The sequence below is a fragment of the Lepus europaeus genome, chromosome 22 (genome assembly GCF_033115175.1).
Source record: "Lepus europaeus isolate LE1 chromosome 22, mLepTim1.pri, whole genome shotgun sequence".
NCBI classification, from domain to species: Eukaryota; Metazoa; Chordata; class Mammalia; order Lagomorpha; family Leporidae; genus Lepus; species Lepus europaeus.
The window spans coordinates 13,098,884-13,120,927 of NC_084848.1; the positions used below are offsets into that span (position 1 = coordinate 13,098,884).

The 22,044-nt window shown below is 44.0% G+C and overlaps 1 protein-coding gene across 9 annotated transcripts in view; it reads left to right on the forward strand.

The window, feature by feature from the left end:
* The first annotated feature begins 1,531 nt into the window (after positions 1-1,531).
* Positions 1,532-22,044, forward strand: part of EML5 (EMAP like 5) — a 171,413-nt gene continuing 150,900 nt past the window's right edge. For all 9 annotated transcript variants that reach the window (XM_062181691.1, XM_062181692.1, XM_062181694.1 and 6 more), the window contains exon 1: positions 1,532-1,728. In XM_062181691.1, the coding sequence (XP_062037675.1) occupies positions 1,532-1,728 (197 nt within the window). The remainder of the gene's footprint in view (positions 1,729-22,044) is intronic.

Sequence of the window (22,044 nt, forward strand, 5' to 3'; positions counted from 1 at the left end):
TGGTGGGTTTCAAATCATTTACACAGGTATTGAGAAATCCTGGCCGGCGCTGCAGCTCACTGGGCTAATCCTCTGCCTGCGGCGCTGGCACCCCGGGTTCTAGTCCCGGTTGCTCCTCTTCCAGTCCAGCTCTCTGCTGTGGCCCGGGAAGGCAGTGGAGGATGGCCCAAGTGCTTGGGCCCTGCACCCCATGGGAGACCAGGAGAAGCACCTGGCTCCTGGCTTCGGATTGGCGCAGGCGCAGGCACCGGCGCCGGCCATAGCGGCCATTTGGGGAGTGAACCAACCGAAGGAAGACCTTTCTCTCTGTCTCTCTCTCTCACTGTCTAACTCTGCCTGTAAAAAGAGAGAGAGAGAGAGAGAGAGAGAGAGAGAGAGAGAGATCCTGCTCCCGAGTTAGAAAGGGAAATGACCCGGCCAGAAACGGATTGCTCCTAATATTGAGGCTACAAGCGCCTTCCACTTGCGCCATCACCACCAGGTGAGCGGGGTCCTGGAAGCAGCCTTTTAATGAAGCGGTTGTTGACCATGTCCAATACAGTAATTAAAAAAAATTCTCGGCATCGTTGCTGTTATTGTAAAATCGAGCCCACCTCGTGGTTTTATGACCTAAACTCTGCTTTCAGCTCTGAGGTCAGCTACACAAGTGGGAAGTCAGGTTTGTTCCCCACCCAAAGTGTGGGCCCCGTGGCCCCGTTAGGCAGCAAGAAAAACTCAAGGTCCTGGCGTGGAAAAGAGATTCAGGTTAGCAGCCTGGCGCTGACAGCTCCGGGCGCCGAGGCCGCCCAGGCCGGTTGCAAGGCCGGTGCTGGACCAGCTGGCGCGTCCCAAGTGAGCACGCCGGGGTCGGGGGTCGTTGAGGGATCTGCTGGGGCCTGGGTGGCCTGGCGAGGGCTCAGCGGCCACGGCGGCTCCAGACGCGGGGTCCACCCGGGAGGAGAGGCACCGCGCGGGGCCTGGAGCCGCAGCCGGCGCCGACCCGGGGAGCGAGGAGCGCCCGGCCTTGCCCGAGCTCCGGGAGGGGCGGGGCGAACGCGGCGGGGGCGGGGCCGCGCGCCCGCCTGGGATCGCGAGCGCGCTGCGCGGGCACGCCGGGCTGAGGCGACGAGGCCGCGGCGGGGCGCGAGCGCCGCAGGTGACCCGGGTGCGCGAGCGGCGGCTGAGGAGCCGCAGGCTGGAGGCGGGCCCTCGCTCGGCTCCGCGCACGGCCTTGGCGCTGCGGGCTGACGAGACGCGGCGAGCTGAGGCGGGCCGAAGGTTTGGGGCACCCACCTGACGGCCGGCGGCGCCCCCCGGCCCGGGCCCTCGGCATGTTCCGCGAGGCCAGGGTTCTCCTCCCGCCCGTGGGCTGAGGCGGCGGCGGCGGCCACAGAAACGAGATGCACTTGCGGGGCGCGGCTTAAAAGACGCGGCAGGCGGGAACTGCGGGCGCCCACGGGAGGGCTTTCGTCGCCCGGCCCCTGCCGCCGCTGCCTCCCGCCGCCACCGCCGCCGCGGGCCCGAGCCGGAGCGGCGGGGTGGGCGCCCCGACATGGCGGCCCGGAGCGCCCCGAGCTGCCACCTGCGGCTCGAGTGGGTGTACGGCTACCGGGGCCACCAGTGCCGCAACAACCTCTACTACACGGCGGCCAAGGAGATCGTGTACTTCGTGGCGGGGGTCGGCGTGGTGTACAGCCCGCGGGAGCACCGGCAGAAGTTCTACCGGGGCCACAGCGACGACATCATCAGGTACCGGGGGGCGGGGGCTGCGGCGGTCACCCCTGGCAGCGGCTCGCGGGGTTTGCACCTGCGGACCTTGGGGGCGTCGTGACCGCTCCTGCGGGGAGGAACCCGCAGCCGCTTGGCCCCGCGTCCCCCCGGGCTAGCACCCTGCACACGCCTTTCCCACTCTCACGGGTCCCTGCGGTGAAATCAAGGATCCGTTCCGTTTGATGCCCCCCCCCCCCAACATTTCGAGAACCGCGAAAAGGTTATTTTGTTGGCATTTTGCTCCTTCAAGTCTCGGGAGAGGGTTCTTATTAAATGAATTCCTAAAGCGCCGGGAGGGGAAAGCCTTTACCTAGCAGAGAACTGACCGAAGCCCACGAGCCCGAGGCTGGTCCTGGGAGGGCGCCCGGGGCGGCATGGGGCGGGCGCTCGCCTCTTGGCCATAATTACGAGTCCAGCTTTCACTGCCCGTTATTATCGGCAGATAGGGAAGAACCACCCCGGCAGCCATCAGGCAGTTCATTGGATGTTAAAATGTGCAGTTTGGGATAGGTTTTATCTGAAAAAGTTGCTAAAAATAACTCCGCTGATTTCCAGTTCTTTTGTGTTCATTATAGTACTCCTGTGTAAGGTTACTTGTGAATTTTATTTTAACTTGAATCACAGTGGGTTGTTTTGTTGTTTGGTATTTCTGTGCTCTTTCTTGGGCGGTATCCTGAAGTTGGTCCCAGTGCTGGTTCACATTTCTTTACTGAGCGGTATATTTGGAAGGGAATTTTTAGTCAGTGTCTCAGTAGAACTTTTTGGGTAAAGTTAATAAGAGCTTCAGAAATTGCTCCAGGCCATTGCTCATTGCCTCAAGCCCAACGTTTTTGACCTTTACAGAGGAGAATGTGTTGGAAACATTTTGAGGATGCGTGTGTGAGCTGCTGCTGGTTTTTAAACAGAAATTCTAATTGGGCTTGATTATTCCATTTTATTCCCTTAATTATGGTCCAAAGGATTTTAATTAGGCTTCTCACCTCCAGGATCTTGTTTTATGTAGGCAAGGAAGCTCTGATGCTTAAATGCTGTAGAAAATGGTTATTCCATTTTGTATCTCTGTACATCCACAATGTGTTAAGAGGCCTGGGACAAATGGTAGGACAAGATGGAGTCAAGAAAAGCAAAATTTGAAATCATAGACTAAGAAATGATGTTTTAAAAATTTATTTAGACACAAAAATGGAGTGTTTTCAGATTGTATTTAATGCATTACTCTGGGAAGGAAACTGACAAGTCATCTCATTTTTCTCAAGTTAGGATTCTCTGTGTAGTATTTATCAGGACTACATACCCATTAATATTGCTGACTAAAAGACAAGGACGCCGTAGTTTCTCTTGTACTAATTGTTCACCTCAAGAGGAGACTTTCCCTCAATTTCTGGTCTTTATCCCTATTCCTTTCAAGTCTCCCTTCTTGTCCACGTGTTAGGTCTCCTAAAGTACCAGGCACGGCAGCTTTACCTACTTCTAGCGTCTTGCCTGAAGCTCTCCTGCGGATGCTCAACCTGGGAGGTAGATGTGAAGGCGTTTGAGATCTCTCACGGTGCACGCGTGCTGCTTTCACTCCTTGGTATATAGGAAATCAGTGTGTAGTATGGGACTTCTGAAAGTAAATAAGATTTCTTTCTGGTGTCACACTGCTTGAATAATATAACACATATATTTCAAAATTGCAAAATGCTCCAATTTTGTCATGATTTGATACATGTGTGTGATTTTATGTGTGATTTTATGCAAATGATAATCCTTAAAATAACCTTCAAGAGTGAAAAGAAGTTTCCTGAAAAATTATAATTGGTTATTAAAACCTGAATCATGAAGCTTGAATTGGTGGTACAAATTTAATATAATACTAATAATATAATTTAGAAATAAGTAAAAAGACTTGAGAAATTTTATTTCAAACAATGATGATAGAGATCATTCTTGTTTGTGAAATAGATTAGGCAAATACTAAACTTCTGATTTTTTTTTAATTCACTGTCTTGACCTATAAGTATAGAAACTACTCTAGTAATTTTTCTGTCCTGTCACAGCAGAAGATGTAATATTCATAAATATAATGCATGGAGGAAAACACTGTTGTAATTCTAGTTTCAGTAATAAAAAGTGCTGTTTTCATCATTGGCTTTATTTCCATATTTGCTTGCAACTGTAAAAGTTGTTGCTCAAATATGACTTAGTCTGAGGCTAAAACTGTTGCAAAAGGAGCAAGTCATTGTCCTTAGGTTTTGAATCACAACCAGTCTGTCATTTGCTTGCTATTGGTCTCCTATTAATGTCATCTGGGATTGCCAGTGGTGGTGCCATTTTTTTTTTCTTGCTAGGTGCCATGTCATTTATTGAAACAAAACAAAACAGGCAAACACATTTCTTAGTAAGTGTAGTTTGTTAAAAATCCTGTTAAAACACGCAGGTCAGATGGCGTAGGACTAATCGAGGATCACTGTGAGAAAAGCTCTCAGGCCCTGCACCTGGGAGCCCAGAGAGGCAGCAGGAGACACTTCTGAAAGGAAGAAGCCCCCCACCCCCTCGCCGTCACCTGCTGAATCCCTCCAGAAACTACCAAGACACCTGGAATAAAAGGTTTCAAGTTCAGTAGTCACACTCTCCAAATACAAAAAGTAGTTACAATTCAACTGAACACAGAAGCTGGTGTGTGAAGTTATAGGGACGCGAGACATCCTATAAAAAGTTAGGTTACCTTTCTCTCTCTCTCTCTCTCTCTCTCTCTCTCTCTCTCTCTCACTGTCCAAAAAAAAAAAAAAAAAAAAGTTAGGTTAAAGATGATTTGGTTTTTGTGTTTTGAGGGTATGGCTTTTCCTCGGTCACCTGTTTGGAAGAAATGGTTATCTTGATGAAATCAATGGCCAACCCACAGTAAAAATGGACACATTTTAAAAATTAAAAAATCATAATTACCAAAAAAAGTTACTGCTCCCTCCCTCTATATTTTGCTTTCTAAACTTAAAAAAAAATTTTTGCTTTTTTTTTTTTTTTTTTTCTCCTGAGAAGTAAACAGTAAAACAGCTCCTGGAAGAGTTTACAACCAACTGCATGAGGGCCTGGGAAGCTGAGGAGCAGGAGCAGGGTCAGGAGGAGACTGGAAGAGGGAGTTCTCCCCTCAGTCGCTGTGGCCTCACTGCTGATGAGGAGAGGGGGGATTCGTCAAAAAAAAAAAAAAAAAAAAAAAAAAAAAAAAGGGGGGTAGAAGGAAGAGGAGGAGAGGTGGGAGGTAGGGGCTCAACAGAAAATAAAAGATGATTGTTGCCTGTTTGAATCCAGAGAAAAATGCCTGGCCCGGTGTGGGAGAAGCCAGTCAGCAGGAACAGCTGAGAGTTAGGAACTCAATCCAGGTCTCCCACATTGGTGGCAGGAACCCAACTACTTGAGCCATCACCAATGCCTCATAGGGTGCACGGTAGCTTGATGCCAGAAGCCGGAGCTCAATCCCAGGCTCTCCAGTATGGGGTGTGGTGCTTTAGCAGCTAGGCCAAGTGCCTGCCCCTGCATTTATTTTTTAATTCAATTTTTTTTCATGAACTTTCTGAATAGCTTGTATCTATGTGTACCATACTTCTCTAGTCACTCACCACTTAGTTATATTTATGTCACTGATTTATGCAGAAGTAAGATTCAATATAAGAAATACTTGTATTCACAATACAGGATTTTTGAGTCTTTTTTTTATCTCAGGTTATGCTGATACAATTATCTAATCATGAAATGTTATTACAAGTTTAAGATTAATTTTTAAAATATTCTAGACTACTACAAATTTATCATAAGGTACACATTAGTAATCTGGTCTGTATGTTGAAACCTGCCTGACTTTCCAAAGGATGCAATAGCTTTTAATATTTGTTCATCAGCAATTTTTTGCAAGTTCTTAAAGTTGTGGATACTATTGATAGTTTTCACATCATTTATACTAGTGAAGGTTATTGATGGAGTATAATTAAGTTGGTGCGTTTTGGTTTTTGACTTTGGTTTCCTTATGGGACTCACCAGGACATATTGTTTATGTATTTTGTAGGTATAGAATTTGAAGTTCCTTTTTTTGTTGTTAAAACATGGTGAATATATCTCTTAAAATGGTGATGAGCTGAAGTGACAATGCATTTAAAATACCTTGGAAAGGATACTGTACTATATATAAAAGTACTTCAGAAAACTCATGGGAAAATGGGATTAAAAGATAAATTTATTTTGGTACAGAAACTTTTTGGAACCCATTCACAGTTTCTTCACAATATGCAATTTCCAAAAATGTTTTGAAGACTCCTTGTGTGAATGGAATTCAGGGTATTTTTTTTTTGCACCAAAATAAGCATATCTTTTAGTTCCATTTCTATGAACTTTTTGAAGTACTCTCATGTTTTCAGGTTGGGATAGTAATAATTCTTGATTGCTTTTATGTATGGCTTTTTTTTTTTTTTTAAAGACAACATGTTTGTTTTAAAGTGCTGCAGCCAATGCTGTCATCCTGATTCCTATGACTATAATTCTTTACATAAACAGTCTGGGAGATGAGCATAAACTCTCCCCCAAACCTGTTACCAGAATTTTTTTTAAAGCACTTTGTAATACTAAAAGCAATTTTCAGAAAGTATCAGACTATATGTAAATTTAATAAAATGTCTTTGTGTTTATCTATAGGTAGTTTTCATGGACTTTGTAATGATTAGTAAAATTTCCCTTTATGTGTCTTGATATTGAAACATTCTTATTTGCTTTTCAAATAGTGAATAATTTAAGGGATAAAACTAAAAGATGTATTTAGAGAAAGATAAGAACTATGTAGAATAATAGTGAAAGTGTCTTATATATGGACTGAATATTTGTAGCAGGAAAGAGCCAAAATTTTTAGATCTGCATTATAACTATTTTTCTTTACAATTTTATTATGTCTTTTTTGCAGATATGTAGATGAATAATAAAATAATGTTTTGGATGTATATTAAGGTAAACATGAAATAATAAGTTTGTGGAAACTATTGTAATTTACTGTTTTTTCACTCATCAAATAAAAAATTTTTTTGACAGGCAGAGTTAGAGCGAGAGCGAGAGCGAGAGAGAGAGAGAGAGAAAGGTCTTCCTTCCGTTGGTTCACTCCCCAAATGGCCGCCATGGCCGGCGCGCTGCGCTGATCCAAAGCCAGGAGCCAGGTGCTTCCTCCTGGTCTCCCATGCGGGTGCAGGGCCCAAGCACTTAGGCCATCCTCCACTGCACTCCCGGGCCACAGCAGAGAGCTGGACTGGATGAGGAGCAACCGGGACAGAATCCAGCACCCCAACCGGGACTAGAACCCGGGGTGCTGGTGCCGCAAGCGGAGGATTAGCCAAGTGAGCCACGGTGCCAGCCTAAAGAAATTTTTTGAGCATATACTTTCTGCAAGAGTCTCTGCCTTAAGATATGCAGAGTTTAAAGACACAATCAAAGTATCAGTTAGACTACTGTGTGTACTAGGGATAGTATTAGTGTAACTGTAATATGTACATGGGTACATGATACTTCATAATGATGTTTCTTAGAGAATATAATACCAAGCTGAGTCAGGAAAACAGGAGTAGTTTGAAGAAATGAATGAAGGTATAGCATTTTGGGAAGAGGTAACGTCGTATGGAGTGGTCTTGTTATGAGCAAATAATGAGTATCTAAAGGAATTAGGAGAAAATAATGAGTATTTGAGTTATTTCTGCTCAGTGCAGTTCCTTTTCTCCTAATTACTGGTGGCTCTATTTTCTTCTTTCACCACAGCAGCTCTTATCAAGATTGCCAAATCCAGTGGTCAGTTATCAGTTCTCATCTTTTTTTGATTTTTCATTATCATTTAGTACAGTCATTCTCACCTTTTTAAAAAGATTTTATTTATTTGAGAGGTGGAGTTTTAGACAGAGGGAGAGACAAAGACAAAGGTCTTCCGTCCGTTGGTTCACTTCTCAAATGGCTGCAACAGCTGGAGCTGCGCCAACCTGAAGCCAGGAGCCAGGTGCCGCCTCCTGGTCTCCCATGTGGGTACAGGGCCCAAGCACTTGGGCCATCCTCCACTGCTTTCCCAGGCCACAGCAGAGAGCTGGATTGGAAGAGGAGCAGCCGGGACTAGAACCAGCGCCCACATGGGATGCCAGTGCCGCAGGTGGAGGATTAACCTACTGCGCCCTGGCGCTGGCCCCGCTCTAACCTTCTTAAGACACTTTCTTAAGTGGTTTATGGGCTACATCTATTTCTTAGATTACTTCTTTCAACAAACATTTATTGAGTACCTGTTATTTGCTAGGGACTTACCTTAGCGCTACAGAGACATGGCAGCGAACCAAACAAATGAAATTCCCCATCCTTGAAGAATGGATATCTCCTGGTGGGGAGTGGAGGGAGGATATGGAGTAAACAAGATAGATTGTGTGTGTGTGTGTGTGTGTAGTTTGTGAGGAAAAACAGTAGAAAAGTGAGATAGGGACTGTTGGGGAGAGTTTAGACAGGTGTTTAAATAGAGTGGCCAGGGAGGCGCCACTGAAAATGTGACACTTGAGTAGAGACTTGGAAGTGAGAAATGGGGAGAGCTATTGAGCAGATTTGGGCCTTCCTGCCTGAGATTGGCAGCACTTCAGCCACATTAGTGACGCAGTTTGACAGAGTCACTCCTGGAACCTACTTTGAGAACAAACATGGCGGGGGTGGAGGGGGGTGGGGGGAACAGGACTGAATCAGGAAACCACTTAGGAGACTACTATAATAATCCAGTCAAGGGAAATTGGTAGTTTAAACCAGGGTGTAACAATGAAAGTAGTTAGAAAAGGTCAAATTCTGTAAAAATTTTGAAGATAGAGGCTGCATTGTGTTTCATTGCCTCATATATAAATTATGAGAGAAAAGAAAGGTCAGGGGTGATTTATACAGTGTTTGGTTAAAACAACTGGAAGAAAGGATTGCCAGTAACTGTACTGGGAAAGACTGGGAAGAGCAAGTCTTTTTGTTTTTTTGAGGGGTGCAATGATATCAGAAGTGTTGTAGAAGTATCCGTTTGTGATGCCTAATAGACAACCACGTGGGGTGTAAATTAGGCAGTTGAACATGCCTGCCTATGATTTAAGGAAGCAATCTGGCTGGTATAAATTTGGGTGCTATCAGCATATAGATAGTATTTAAAGCCATGAACCTGGATGAGATCACTGAGGGAGTGAATATAGAGGAAGGATCTAAATAAGATTTCCATAGCACTCTGACATTTAAATGTAGGGGAGACTGCTGTGATTTGAATAAGGATTGTGGCTTCCAAACTCGTGCTGGACTTTAACTCCCAAAGTTATAAATTGTACTAAGAGAGTGAAAACTTAGCCTAATTATGGTGTCTAGGAGGTGGGCCAGAGGGAAGTCCTTAGGTTGATTGGAGCATGCTCTTGGAAGGTAGTTCTCTTGAGAGGCTTGGTTATAAACATCTGAGTCAGGCCTGGCAGCTCTCCTCCTGCTTCCTGGCTTGGCATGGGATCCTTCCTCCATCCATGCCTGTGCTCCACCATTGCCACTTTCATCAGAGACCAAATCAGGGGGCCTGTCTAGTCCTGGACTTGAACCTCCAAGACTGTGAGCTAAATACACCTTTTCTCTTAAAATGGCCCAAGTGCTTGGGCCCCTGCACCCGCATGGGAGACCAGGAAGAAGCACCTGGCTCCTGGCTCCAGATCAGCACAGTTCCAGCCGTTGCTGCCATCTGGAGAGTGAACCAACCGAAGGAAGGCCTCTCTCTCTCTCTGTCTCTTCCTCTCTCTCTCTGTAATTCTACCTCTCAAATAAATAAAATCTTAAAAAAAAAAAAAAAACTTTTCTTTTTAGGATGAGTTTTGTCAGACCTGACTAACGCAGGAATAAACTGACAAAAATATGATCAGAGAAGCAGGAGGAAATCTAAGACTGGGGCCCTGGAAGTGGTGAGAGTATTTCAGGGAGAAAGGAGCGGTCCTCTGTATCCAGTAAGATGAGGACTGCTTCACCTCAGTGGAGGTATTAGCTGTTTCATAATAGTTGCTCTAATCCCAAGATTTGCCAGGAGACTCTCTGTGTCTAAGTGATTGGGGGAAAAAGGGGATCAGGAAGAAATAAAAATGAGTCATGTAATTATTAGTACATAAAACTAACCAGCACCTGAAAGTGTATTAGAGATACAAAATTTTTTTTTAAAGATTTATTTGAAAGAGTTACAGAGAAAGGAAAGGCAGAGAGAGAGGTCTTCCATCTGCTGGTTCACTCCCCAATTGGCCGCAACAGTCAGAGCTGCACCGATCCAAAACCAGGAGTGAGGAGCCAGGAGCCTCCTCTGGATCTCCCACGTGCATACATGGGCCAAAGGACTTGGGCCACCTTCTATTGCTTTCCCAGGCCACAGCGGAGAGCTGGATCGGAAGTGGAACAGCCAGGACTTGAACTGGCGCCCATATGGGATGCTGGCACTGCAGGTGGTGGCTTTACCTGCTATGCCACAGTGCCGGCCCCTAGAGATACAAATTCTGGGATCTCACCCCAGACCTGCTAAATCTGAAACTCTGTATGTGGAGCCCAGCAATTGATTTTAATTACCTCCAGGTGCTGGTGATATAGTCTAAAGCTTGAAAACTGCTGTAGATTCCTGATTCTCAACCATAGTTACATAACAGAATCACATGGAGAATTAAAAACAAAACAAAAACTACCAATGATAAGCCTCACTCCTAAAAATTCTGATTTAATATATTTATGGTAGAGCTCAGGTAGTTTCTTTGTTGTTTCCTTCTGCTTTTAGTTTCTAAGCCTCCCAGATGATTCCAATATATACAGCTGATGGGCTAGGAATAAACCCTGGGGGGAAAAAGATCTAGCCAAATTTCTTTTTATCCTTTTATTCTTTTTCTCACTTTCATCCATTATACTTGTATAGCAGTCTGAAAAAATTTCCAAATACTAGGACCCCCTTAAATATATTGGGTCTCTTGCCTAAGGCCCCTACTCCCTCCAATAATGACATGTCTGTTTGGAGATTTATTATCAAAAGAGAAGCAGTCTTTAGTTGATTTTTCTGTTGGTAGATCTATTCGGAATTGTCAGGGGCTGAAAACACAAAAAGACACATATCCTGCATCATCAACCCAAAAAAATGCTCACACCCTGGGTACCTGAAAGGTCAGAATAATGTGTAAGATTGAATGCATCCTGGATGATATCATTTGAGGTCTGTAACCCAGGTCTCAGCTAATTACTTGAACAGACTTAAGGGGTAGTTGAAGTGGATTTGGCTGATTGATTTATATCTTGAAAAGTCCAAGATAGTTGATTTTGAAGGTAGAAACAGTAAAATCTGTAGTGAAATGCAGAAACCAGCCAAACATCCATGATGTTAATATTTGATAGGTTATACCATCAGGAGGTCAGATTGTCTACATCGTATGAAGTTCTCAAGTGATTTTCTCATGGACAGTTGAAACAAGCACCTTCAGTTTATATCCAGTCAGGAGGAAGTACTCAAACTATGTTTTGTAGCTTTTGTTGCCACTAATCAAGAATGAAACAACCACTAATACTGACTGGTTTCCCTTTGGTCCAGTAAGTGTCCTTCATTCAAGGTGGATTAGTATTGTGAGACAACATTGGACTGACAAGGGGTTATATCTTGTCAGTGTAGTGAACAAGCTGCCTTGGCTATAGTGAACTCTATTCTGATTGCAGTGTAGTAGGGTGGAAAATGGCATCACTATGTTGGCTAAAATCAGAACTAGAACAAAAGCCTCAGTAACTACTGGGTCTCCCATTTATAATATCATCCTCTTTTTTTTTTTTTTTTTTTTTTTGACAGGCAGAGTAGATAGAGAGAAAGGTCTTCCTTTTGCCGTTGGTTCACCCTCCAATGGCCACTGCGGCCGGCACATCGTGCTGATCTGAAGCCAGGAGCCAGGTGCTTCTCCTGGTCTCCCATGCAGGTGCAGGGCCCAAGGACTTGGGCCATCCTCCACTGCCTTCCCGGGCCATAGCAGAGAGCTGGCCTGGAAGAGGGGCAACCGGGATAGAATCTGGTGCCCCAACCGGGACTAGAACCCGGTGTGCCAGCGCCGCAAGGTGAAGGATTAGCCTGTTAAGCCATGGCACTGGCCAATATCATCCTCTTTTGACCAATATAATTTTTTTATGTGAAAGAGTTAAAGATTGAGAGGCAGAGACAGAGAGATCAATCTTCTGTTGGTTCATTCCCCAGATGGCCAAAACAGCTGGACTGGGTCAGACCTAGGCCAGAAGCCAAGAGATTCAATCCAGGTATCCCACTTGGGTGGCAGGGGTCCAAGTACTTGAGCCTTCTTCTCCTGTTTCCCAAACCATTAGCAGGGAGCTGGATTGGAAGTGGAGCAGTTGGGAAATGAACCGGTGCCCATATGGGATGCCAGCATTGCTTTACCCATTGCACCACAACACCAGTCCCAACCAATATAGCTTAAAGGTGGGTTGGAAAGTTAAGATTAAATTAAATGTAGTGCTTACCTTATAACACTGGCAGTCATATATATGACATATATATGTATATAAATGTATATATATGTATATCTGAATTAGCAAGCCTGGGGGAGAAATGCCGTGTAATTGTTTAGGGTTGATTGGCTGCTAGCATAAAGGGATGGACATGGGACTGAAAGTGAACATTGCACTCTGGATTCAGCCATCTTGGAAGCTATAGGCAGACAATTCATCACAACACCACAACATTCCTTATTATATATACATATATTTAATTTTATTTAAGTTATACAAGTTTCATATATATCATGTATACAGACTTAGGAACATGGGGATACTTCCCAATCTACCCTCCCTCCCACCCACACTCCAATCTTTCTTTTTCCTCCCTCTCCCATTCCCACTCTAAATTTTTACAAAGATCTACTTTAAGTTTATTTGATGATTGTAAAGTTAACCCTACACTAAGTAAAAGAGTTCAACAAATAGTATGAAGAAAAAAAAAAAAAACCACTGTTCCTCAACAGAAGAGACAAAGGCTGAACACAATCATCAAAGTACAAAATGTCCTTTTCTTTTTATTTTATTTTTTATTTTTTTGGCAGGCAGAGTGGATAGAGAGAGAGAGACAGACAGAAAGGTCTTCCTTTTTGCCATTGGTTCACCCTCCAATGGCCGCTGTGGCCAGCGCACCATGCTGATCCGAAGCCAGGAGCCAGGTGCTTCTCCTGGTCTCCCATGCGGGTGCAGGGCCCAGGGACCTGGGCCATCGTCCACTGCCTTCCCAGGCCATAGCAGAGAGCTGGCCTGGAAGAGGGGCAACCAGGATAGAATCCGGCGCCCCGACCGGGACTAGAACCCAGTGTGCCGGCGCCGTAAGGTGGAGGATTAGCCTGTTAAGCCACAGCGCCGGCCAAAATGTCCTTTTCATTCCAGTACATTATGTTTTAGGTACTCTAATAGTTACCATGGATCAGGGAAAACATGGTATCTGCCTTTTTGGGACGGACTGGCTTATTTCACTAAGTATAATGATTTCCAGTTGCATCCATTTTGTTGCAAAAGAAAGGATGTCTTTCTTTCTTTCTTCCTTCTTTTTCTTTCTTTCACAGTTGACTAGTACTCCATAGTGTGTATATATTTCATAATTTTTTATTCAGTCAATAGTTGATGGATATCTGTGTTGATTCAATATCCTAGCTATTGTGAATTGTGATACATTGTGAACATGGGGGTGCAGATAACTCTTTCAGATGCTGATTTCTTTTGGTTTGTGTAAATTCCCAGGAGTAGGATGGCTGGATCATATGGTAGGTCTGTATTCAGATTTTTGAGCTATCTTCATACTGTTTTACACAGTGACTATACCAGTTTACATTCCTACCAATAGTGGGTTAGGGTACTATTTTCCCCATATCCTTGCCAGCATAATTTATTTATTTGAGAGACTAGGGGTGGGGAGGAGAGAAGAAAAAGTGAAGGGGGAGTGAAAGGGGGGGGGGAGAGAGAAATAGAGAGAGAGAGAGAAAGAAAGAAACAGAAAGAGAGAGAAAGAGAAAGAAACAGAGAAAGAGAGGAAGAGGGAGAGAGGAAGAGGAAGAAAAAAATCTACCTGCTGGTTTACTCCAGATGATTGCATTGGCCACAGCTGGGCCAGGCTGAATCCAGGAGCTTCTTCCAGGTCTCCCACGTGGATAGCAAAGACCCAAGCATATGGGTCATCTTCTACTGCTTTTTCCAGGCCATTAGTAGGGAGCTAGATAGGAAGTAGAGTAGCTGGGACACAAACTAGCACCCATATGGGTTGACAGCCTTGCAGGTGGTGGCTTTACCTGCTACACCACAATGCTGCCCCCCCCCAGCTCTGTTTCTGATCCAGCTTCCTTCTAATGCACACCCTGGGAGACAGCAGATGATGGCTCAAGTACTTGGGTCCCTGCTATCCACGTGGAATACCTGGATGAAGTTTGTGGCTTCTGGCTTTAGCTTGGATGTTGCAGGCATTTGAAAGGTAAAATAGTGGATGGGAGATGGATCTCTTTCCCTTCCTCCCTCTTTCTGTCCCCTTCTCTCTGTCTCTCTCTGCCTTTAATAGAAATAAAACTTTTAAAAAAACTTTAAAATTAATAATAGACAATTGAAAAGCACAGAAAAATATTTACTCCCAAGCTTGTAACCTATAGATGTTGCTCTTTTATTTTAGATTATTCCTTTTTGATAATTACAAATGAATCTTAATGAAGAACGGGACGGGAAAGGGTGTAGGAGGTGGGACGGTTTGGGGGTGGGAGGGCAGATATGAGGGGAAGAACTGCTATATTCCAAAAGCTGTACCTATGAAATTTATATTTATTAAATAAAAGCTTTCTAAAAATAAAAATATTATTCCTTTTAACCTCTTTTGATGCATATTTTTGTTATTTGTTTTTATTTGAAACGTAGAGACATAAAAATATCTTCACCCACTGTTTTACTCCCCAGATAGTAGCAACGATTTGGGCTGGGCCAGGCCAAAGTCAGGAGCCCAACCTTCATACCAGGTATCCCCTGTGGGTGGCAAGAATCCAACTGTTTGAACCATCTGCTGCCTGCAAGGGTGCATTAGCAGGAATCTATAGTTGGAAACAGAACTAGAATGTGACTTAGGTACTCTGTTATGAGATGTAAGCAACCCAGGCAGCATCTTAGCCACTGTGCCAAGTGCCAGTCCCATAATACTTATATACAGTGTGAGTCCTCAATTACTTAAGAATATAAATTTTGAATTCTGTGCTTCTTAACAATAGAAGCTTTTCTCAGTACTATTAAAAATCTCATGCAAATTTTAATAGATTATATTGGAGTCCATCCTGTGAATGTACTATAATTATGTAATTATTTCTTAGATGTTAGACATTAAGGTGGTTCTCAAGCTTCTACTGTTTTTAAAATATGATGCAGCAGAGGCTTGCATTGTGGCCTAGCAGGTTAAGCCACTGCTGCAGCACCAGCATCCTGTATGAGCTCTAGTTCTAGTCTCAGCTGCTCCACTTCCAGTCCAGCTCACTGCTAATGCATTTGGGAAAGAAGCAAAAGATAGCCAAGTGCTTGGGCCCCTGCCATCCGCATGGGAAACTCAGATGAAACTCCTGCTTTAATCTAGTCCAGCCCCAAGCATCATGACCATTTGGAGAGAGAACCAGCAGATGAAAAATCAATCCCCACCCACCCCCTCCTGTCTCTCCCTCCTTAACTATAACTGATTGTCAAATAAAGAAATCTTTTTACAAAAGAAAGATAATGCAGTAAAAAGAATTGTATGGTCTTCTGTATTAAGGATTATTTTATTCAGAAAACTTAACAATAGCAGCTTCTTTGGAAAGTCACTTAAATATAGTAATCAAATATCTGCTATATACCAGTCATTGTTGTAGGTGCGTAGGGTATAATAGGAACAAAATGTGAAGGCTGTGTCCTGTTAGAATATATGTTCTAGTGGGGAACAGTAGTTAAGTGATAGTACTAAAATTGCAACTTTAGACAGTTGATAACCACTGTAAACAAATTTTGGAAATGGCTAGAACATGTTTGAATGACTAGGAGGCAGTTAGAGAAGGCCTCTCTAAACATGACCTAAGGCATGAATTGTATGAATAAGGCAAAGATTCTGGAGATCATTCTAGGCAGAGCCTTTGAGAGCACAATGAGCTTGGCTTTAAAGAGACTGAAGAGCTAATGTGACTAAAGTTATAAGAGGGAACATATTAGAAGTTAAGGTTTGAGGCCGGCGCCATGGCTCAACAGGCTAATCCTCCACCTTACGGCGCCGGCACACCGGGTTCTAGTCCCGGTCGGGGCGCCGGATTCTGGCCCGGTTGCCCCTCTTCCAGGCCAGCTCTCTGCTGTGGCCTGGGAGTGCAGAGGAGGATGGCCCAAGTGCTTAGGCCCTGCACCCACATGGGAGACCAGGATAAGCACCTGGCTCCTGCCTTCGGATCAGCATGGTGCGCTGGTCGCAGCAGCCATTGGAGGATGAACCAATGGCAAAGGAAGACCTTTCTCTCTGTCTCTCTCTCACTGTCCACTCTGCCTGTCAAAAATAAAAATAAAAAAAAAAAAGTTAAGGTTTGAGAAGTAGGTGAGAACATACCTTACAGAATCTTGAAAGTGCTATCTTAGTTTAGATTTTGTTCTAATTCAGTAGGATGCTATTAGAATGTTTTAACTAGGTGAATGATGGGGTCAGATTTATATTGTTTTAAAATATCTCTCTTAAATTAAAAAAAAAGATCACTGTGGATATGTATGTTGAGAAAGGCCTAAAAGGGGAGCTACAGAAGAGATAAGGTGTGAAGTCAGAAACTGAAATAGTAGTGATATAAGATGACTGCTGGCCCAGACTGGGTTGTAGCAGAGAGGATGAGGATGATGATAAAGCCATAGGACAGTCTAGTGGAATGCCTGTGATGAGTGAGGAAAAGAGAAGGGACAAAGATGAGTTTTAGATTGTTGGTCTTAACAATTGAGTGTATGGTGGTAACATTTACTAAGGTGAGGAGGAGCAGATTGGGAGGGTGAGTAAACAGGAAATAAAATTTCCTTTTGGATATACTAAATTGAGAGTGTCCATGATACATTCTTTGCTCTGGACTGGAGCTATAAATTCCCTTAAAGCCATAGGATTGAATGAAATAAATTGGGGGCCAACATTGTGGCAAGTGGGTTAACTCATCCGGGTGCCAGTTCAAGTCCCAGCTGTTCCACTTCTGATCCCGCTTCCTGTTAATGGAATATGTCCCAGATATTTCTCCCTGTCTCTCTCTCTCTGATAACTCATGACTTTCAAATAAATACATAAATCTTAAAAAGAACTAGAGAGGAAAGAAAATAAATCACTTGGGCAAGAAAGAGAAGATAGCCAAGACAAAGCCATAAGATGTGTTAACATTTAGAAGTTAGGTGTGAGAATTCAGGCCTACCTAAGGAAACAGAGAAGGGATCGATCAATTACTGAGGCAGGAAAGCATTAGAGAAAGTAGATCACATGAAAAGAATGGTGAATTGTGTCAAATCATACTGTAAAGTAGAAGAAAATAAAGACATACAATTCACTGTGAGATCTGGCAAGGTCACATATGACCTTGAAAAACAACCATCAGTAAAGAGGGAAGAGAAGCCTCATTAGAATACATTGAAACAATCAAGGGAATGAAGAAGATGAGACAACTCTTGAGGATTTTTGCTCTGAATGATAAGAAGAGAAATAGGGTGATAAGTTGGGAAAGGGAGATTTTCTTTTTAAAATTTTAATAGTATAATTTTTTTCTCCAGAAACCTTTTATTTAAGGTATACAAGCTTCATGCATTTCATAAATACAACTTTAGGAATATAGTGATTCTTCCCACCATACCTGCCCTCCCACCTGCTTTCTCACCCTTCTTCCTCCTCTCTTTCCTATTCCCATTCTTATTTTTTACTAAAATCTATTTTCAATTAACTTTATACACAGAAGACTAACCATACACTAAGAGTTCAACAAATAGTATTAAAAAAAAACTTCCTCAACAGTTTTTTGGTTTCTCTTTTGATTTCTTCAATGACCCACTGTTCATTCAGGAGCATATTGTTTAGTCTCCATCTAGAGATTTATGAGTTGTTGATTTCTAGCTTCATTCCATTGTGGTCAGAGAAGATGCCTGGTGTGATTTCAATTTTTTTTTGAATTTACCAAGACTTGTTTTACAGTCTAGCCTGTGGTCTATCCTGGAGAAAGTTATATACACTGGGGAGAAGAATGTGTATTCTGCAACTGTAGGTTGAAAAATTCTGTAGATATCTGTTAGGTCCATTTGGTCTATAGTGTCTTTCTTGTTATACTATGACTGTATTAAGTGGACTGTCTGCTTTTGAGGAGCCTTAGAGGCTTGAAATTGGTGTGGCCTGAGAGTTCTGTTTGGTTCCTCAGGGTTAAGGGTGTGCCAAAGGTGACACTCCCAGCTATAGTGTCAATTAACTGTTGTTTCCTTGCTGATTTTTTGTCTGGTTGATCTGTCCATTGCTGAAAGTGAGGTATTGAAGTTCCCCATTACTATTATATTGGAGCCTATGTCTCCCTTTAGATTCGTTACCATTTTTTTAAAATAGCCAGATGCCCTGTAATTAGGTGCATATACATTTATTATAGTCATATCTTCCTGTTGAATTCATCTCTTAATCATTGCATGGTGCCCTTCTTTGTCTCTTTTAACAGTTTTTGTGTTAAAGTCTATTTTGTCTCATATTAAGATGGCTACACCAGCTCTTTTTTTTTGATTTCTGTTAGCATGGAATGTATTTTTCCATCTTTTTACTTTCAGTCTGTGTGTATCTTTGTTGGTGAGATGTGTTTCTTATAGGCAGCAAATAGATGGATTTTGTTTTTTAATCCATTCAGCCAGCCTGTGTCTTTTAACTGGAGAGTTGAGGCCATTTACATTCAAGGTAAGTATCGATAAGTAACGACTTGGCCCTGCCATTTTCCCATAAATATTCCTGTTTACTTTGAATTTCCTTTGTACTTTTACTGGGAGATTTTCTGCCTTCACCTTCTTTCTTAGTGATGACCATGTTTCTGTTTGTAGCACGTTCTTTTTTTTTTTTTTTTTTGACAGGCAGAGTGGACAGTGAGAGAGACAGGTCTTCCTTTTGCTGTTGGTTCACTCTCCAATGGCTGCCGTGGCCGGCGCGCTGCAGCCGGCACACCGCGCTGATCCAAAGGCAGGAGCCCAGTGCTTCTCCTGATCTCCCATACGGGTGCAGGGCCCAAGGACTTGGGCCATCCTCCACTGCACTCCCGGGCCATAGCAGAGAGCTTGGCCTGGAAGAGGGGCAACCGGGACAGAATCCGGTGCCCTGACCGGGACTAGAACCCGGTGTGCCGGCGACACTAGGCGGAGAATTAGCCTGTTGAGCCATGGCGCCAGCCATGTAGCACATTCTTAAGCATCTTTTGTAAGACTGGATGAGTGGTGACAAATTCAGTTTCTATATGTTATGGAAGGTCTTCAGTTCACTTTCACTCATAAATGAGAGCTTTGCAGGGTACAGTATTCTGAGTTGACAGCTCTTTTCTCTTAAGACTTGGAATATATCTCGCCATTCTCTCCTAGCCTGTAGGGTTTCTGTTGAGAAGTCTGCTCTGAGTCTAATTGGAGATCCTGAGAAAGTAATCTAGCATTTCTGTCATGCACATTTTAGAATCTTTTCTTTATGTTTAACTGTGGAGAGTTTGAACTACATTGTGTCATGGTAAAGATCTTTTCTGGTCATGTCTCTCTCTCTCTCTCTTTTTTTTTTTTTTTTTTTTGACAGGCAGAGTGGACAGGGAGAGAGAGAGAGAGAGAGCAAAAGGTCTTCCTTTTGCCGTTGGTTCACCCTCCAATGGCCGCCGCGACTGGCACGCTGCGGCCGGCGCACCACGCTGATCCGAAGGCAGGAGCCAGGTGCTTATCCTGGTCTTCCGTGGGGTGCAGGGCCCAAGCACTTGGGCCATCCTCCTCTGCACTCCCTGGCCACAGCAGAGAGCTGGCCTGGAAGAGGGGCAACCTGGTCAGAATCCAGCGCCCCGTCCGGGACTAGAACCCGGTGTGCCGGTGCCACAAGGTGGAGGATTAGCCTATTGAGCTGCGGCTCCGGCCAGTCATGTCTCTTAGGAGTTCTATGTGCTTCTTGTACTTGAACATCCCCTTTTTCTCCAAATTAGGAAAGCTCTCTGTAATTATTTCACTAAAAAGGCCTTCTAATCCATTCTCTCTTTCCACGTCTTCAGGAACTCCTAAGACCCATATGTTGGGTCATTTGATAGTATGCTGTAAGTATCCAACACTGTTTTTTAGTTTTATAATTTCTGCTTTTTTTTTTTTTTGTCTAAATTTTCCAGAGATTTGTCTTCTAAGTTGGCTGTTCTTTCTTTTGCCTCATTGAGTCTGTTAAGGCTTTCCACCACAATTTTTTTTTCTCTCTCTCTCATTTTTTTTTTTTTTTGACAGGCAGAGTGGATAGTGCGAGAGAGAGAGACAGAGAGAAAGGTCTTCCTTTTTGCCGTTGGTTCGCCCTCCAATGGCCGCTGCGGCTGGCACATTGCGCTGATCTGAAGGCAGGAGCCAGGTGCTTCTCCTGGTTTCCCATTTGGGTGCAGGGCCATCCTCCACTGCCTTCCCAGGCCATAGCAGAGAGCTGGCCTGGAAGAGGGGCAACCAGGATAGAATCCGGCGCCCTGACCGGGACTAGAACCCGGTGTGCCGGTGCTGCAAGGTGGAGGATTAGCCTGTTAAGCCATGGCGCCGGCCCACCATATTTTTTATTTGATCTATTGAATTCTTCATTTCTAATATTTCATTTTGGTATCTTTAAAATCTCAGTTTCTTGGGAAAAATGTTCATGTCATGTATGGATTTCTTTAATTGGTGGATTTGCTTCTGATTACTTCTAAGTAATCCTGTGATCAAGTTTTTGAATTCCATTTCCAGAATTTCTTCAATCTCTTCATTTTCACATTCTAGTATTGAAGTGTTGTGTGCCTCTGGAGGCTTCATGTTGTCTACCTTGTTTCTTGAATTCCTGCATTTATTTTTAGGTACTTCTGGAGATACTATTTTTCCCCCTGTGATGGCTTTTATCTTTGAACTATACCTCTGTGAATTAGTGGAGTGTCTGCTCTTTCAGTGAATACCCTAAGGTGTGTGCTGGGTGTGGCTGGGAGCTCTTTTCAGTGCTCTAGGGTGAGGGGAGTGTCCAGGGTGACACCCAAATTGGGCGTGGTAAAGCTCCTTTTTTTTTTTTTTTTTTTTTTGTTTTTTAATCAGTGGGGAGGTTTAATCTGCTATGTTGGCATAATCTCACACTCACCTCCTCTCCTCCAAGGAGATTAATTCCTGGTTGCTAGCCCCAGTGAGTATAATATTCATTCGCACTGCCACAAAACCACACAATGGATCCACGTAGTCCTTAGTGTGAGTGCAGATCCTGCAGCAATGACGCTCTCCAGGAAATTGGGGAGCCCTGGGCATGTGGAGCCATCCACAGTGCCTACTCAAAAAACCCAGCCATACCTGCACCCCTCCACATAGCCACAGTGGGTTTTGTTGTTGTTGTTGTTTTGCTTTGTTTTTAAAGATTTATTTATTTAGCAGAGAGAGAGAGAGAGAGTCTTCCATCCGCTGGTTCACTTCCCAGATGGCTGCAACAGCCATAGCTGCACCGATCCGAAGCCAGGAGCTTCTTCTGGGTCTCCCACATAGGTGCAGGGGCCCAAACACTTAGGCTATCTTCCGCTGCTTTCCCAGGCCATAGCAGAGATCTGGATCAGAAGTGGAGCAGCTGGGACTCAAACCAGTGCCCATATGGGATGCTGGCACTGCAGGCGGTGGCTTTACCCATTACGCCACAGTGCCACCCTGCCACAGTGTTTTTATAGTCCTAGCACACAAGACTTCCACAGTCGCAAGCACCCAGCCCCCTGTCAATTCTCCCAGCCAGATTCAGGCATCTCATCTCAGCTAGTTGTTGGGCACACTGACCAAACTGGTGTAGCTGTTATGTATGTCCAAAATGGTGCCTGCCCTCTCTTGGCTGGTTACAGGATGCTGATGTCAGGTGGTTGGGGAGAGAGAAACATGCCCCCATTTTTTTTTTTTTCTTGGTTGGCACTCACCCCTCACAGGATTCCAAGCTGGATACACGCCAGGCTCTTCTCACAGCTTTGTCGCCAGAGGCTTGGATTGCTGCAGTCTGGTCTCACCTCACTCTCCAAAGCTGGTGCTGAGGCTCTCAGCTGCTAGGGTCCTGAGTTGTGTGCATCT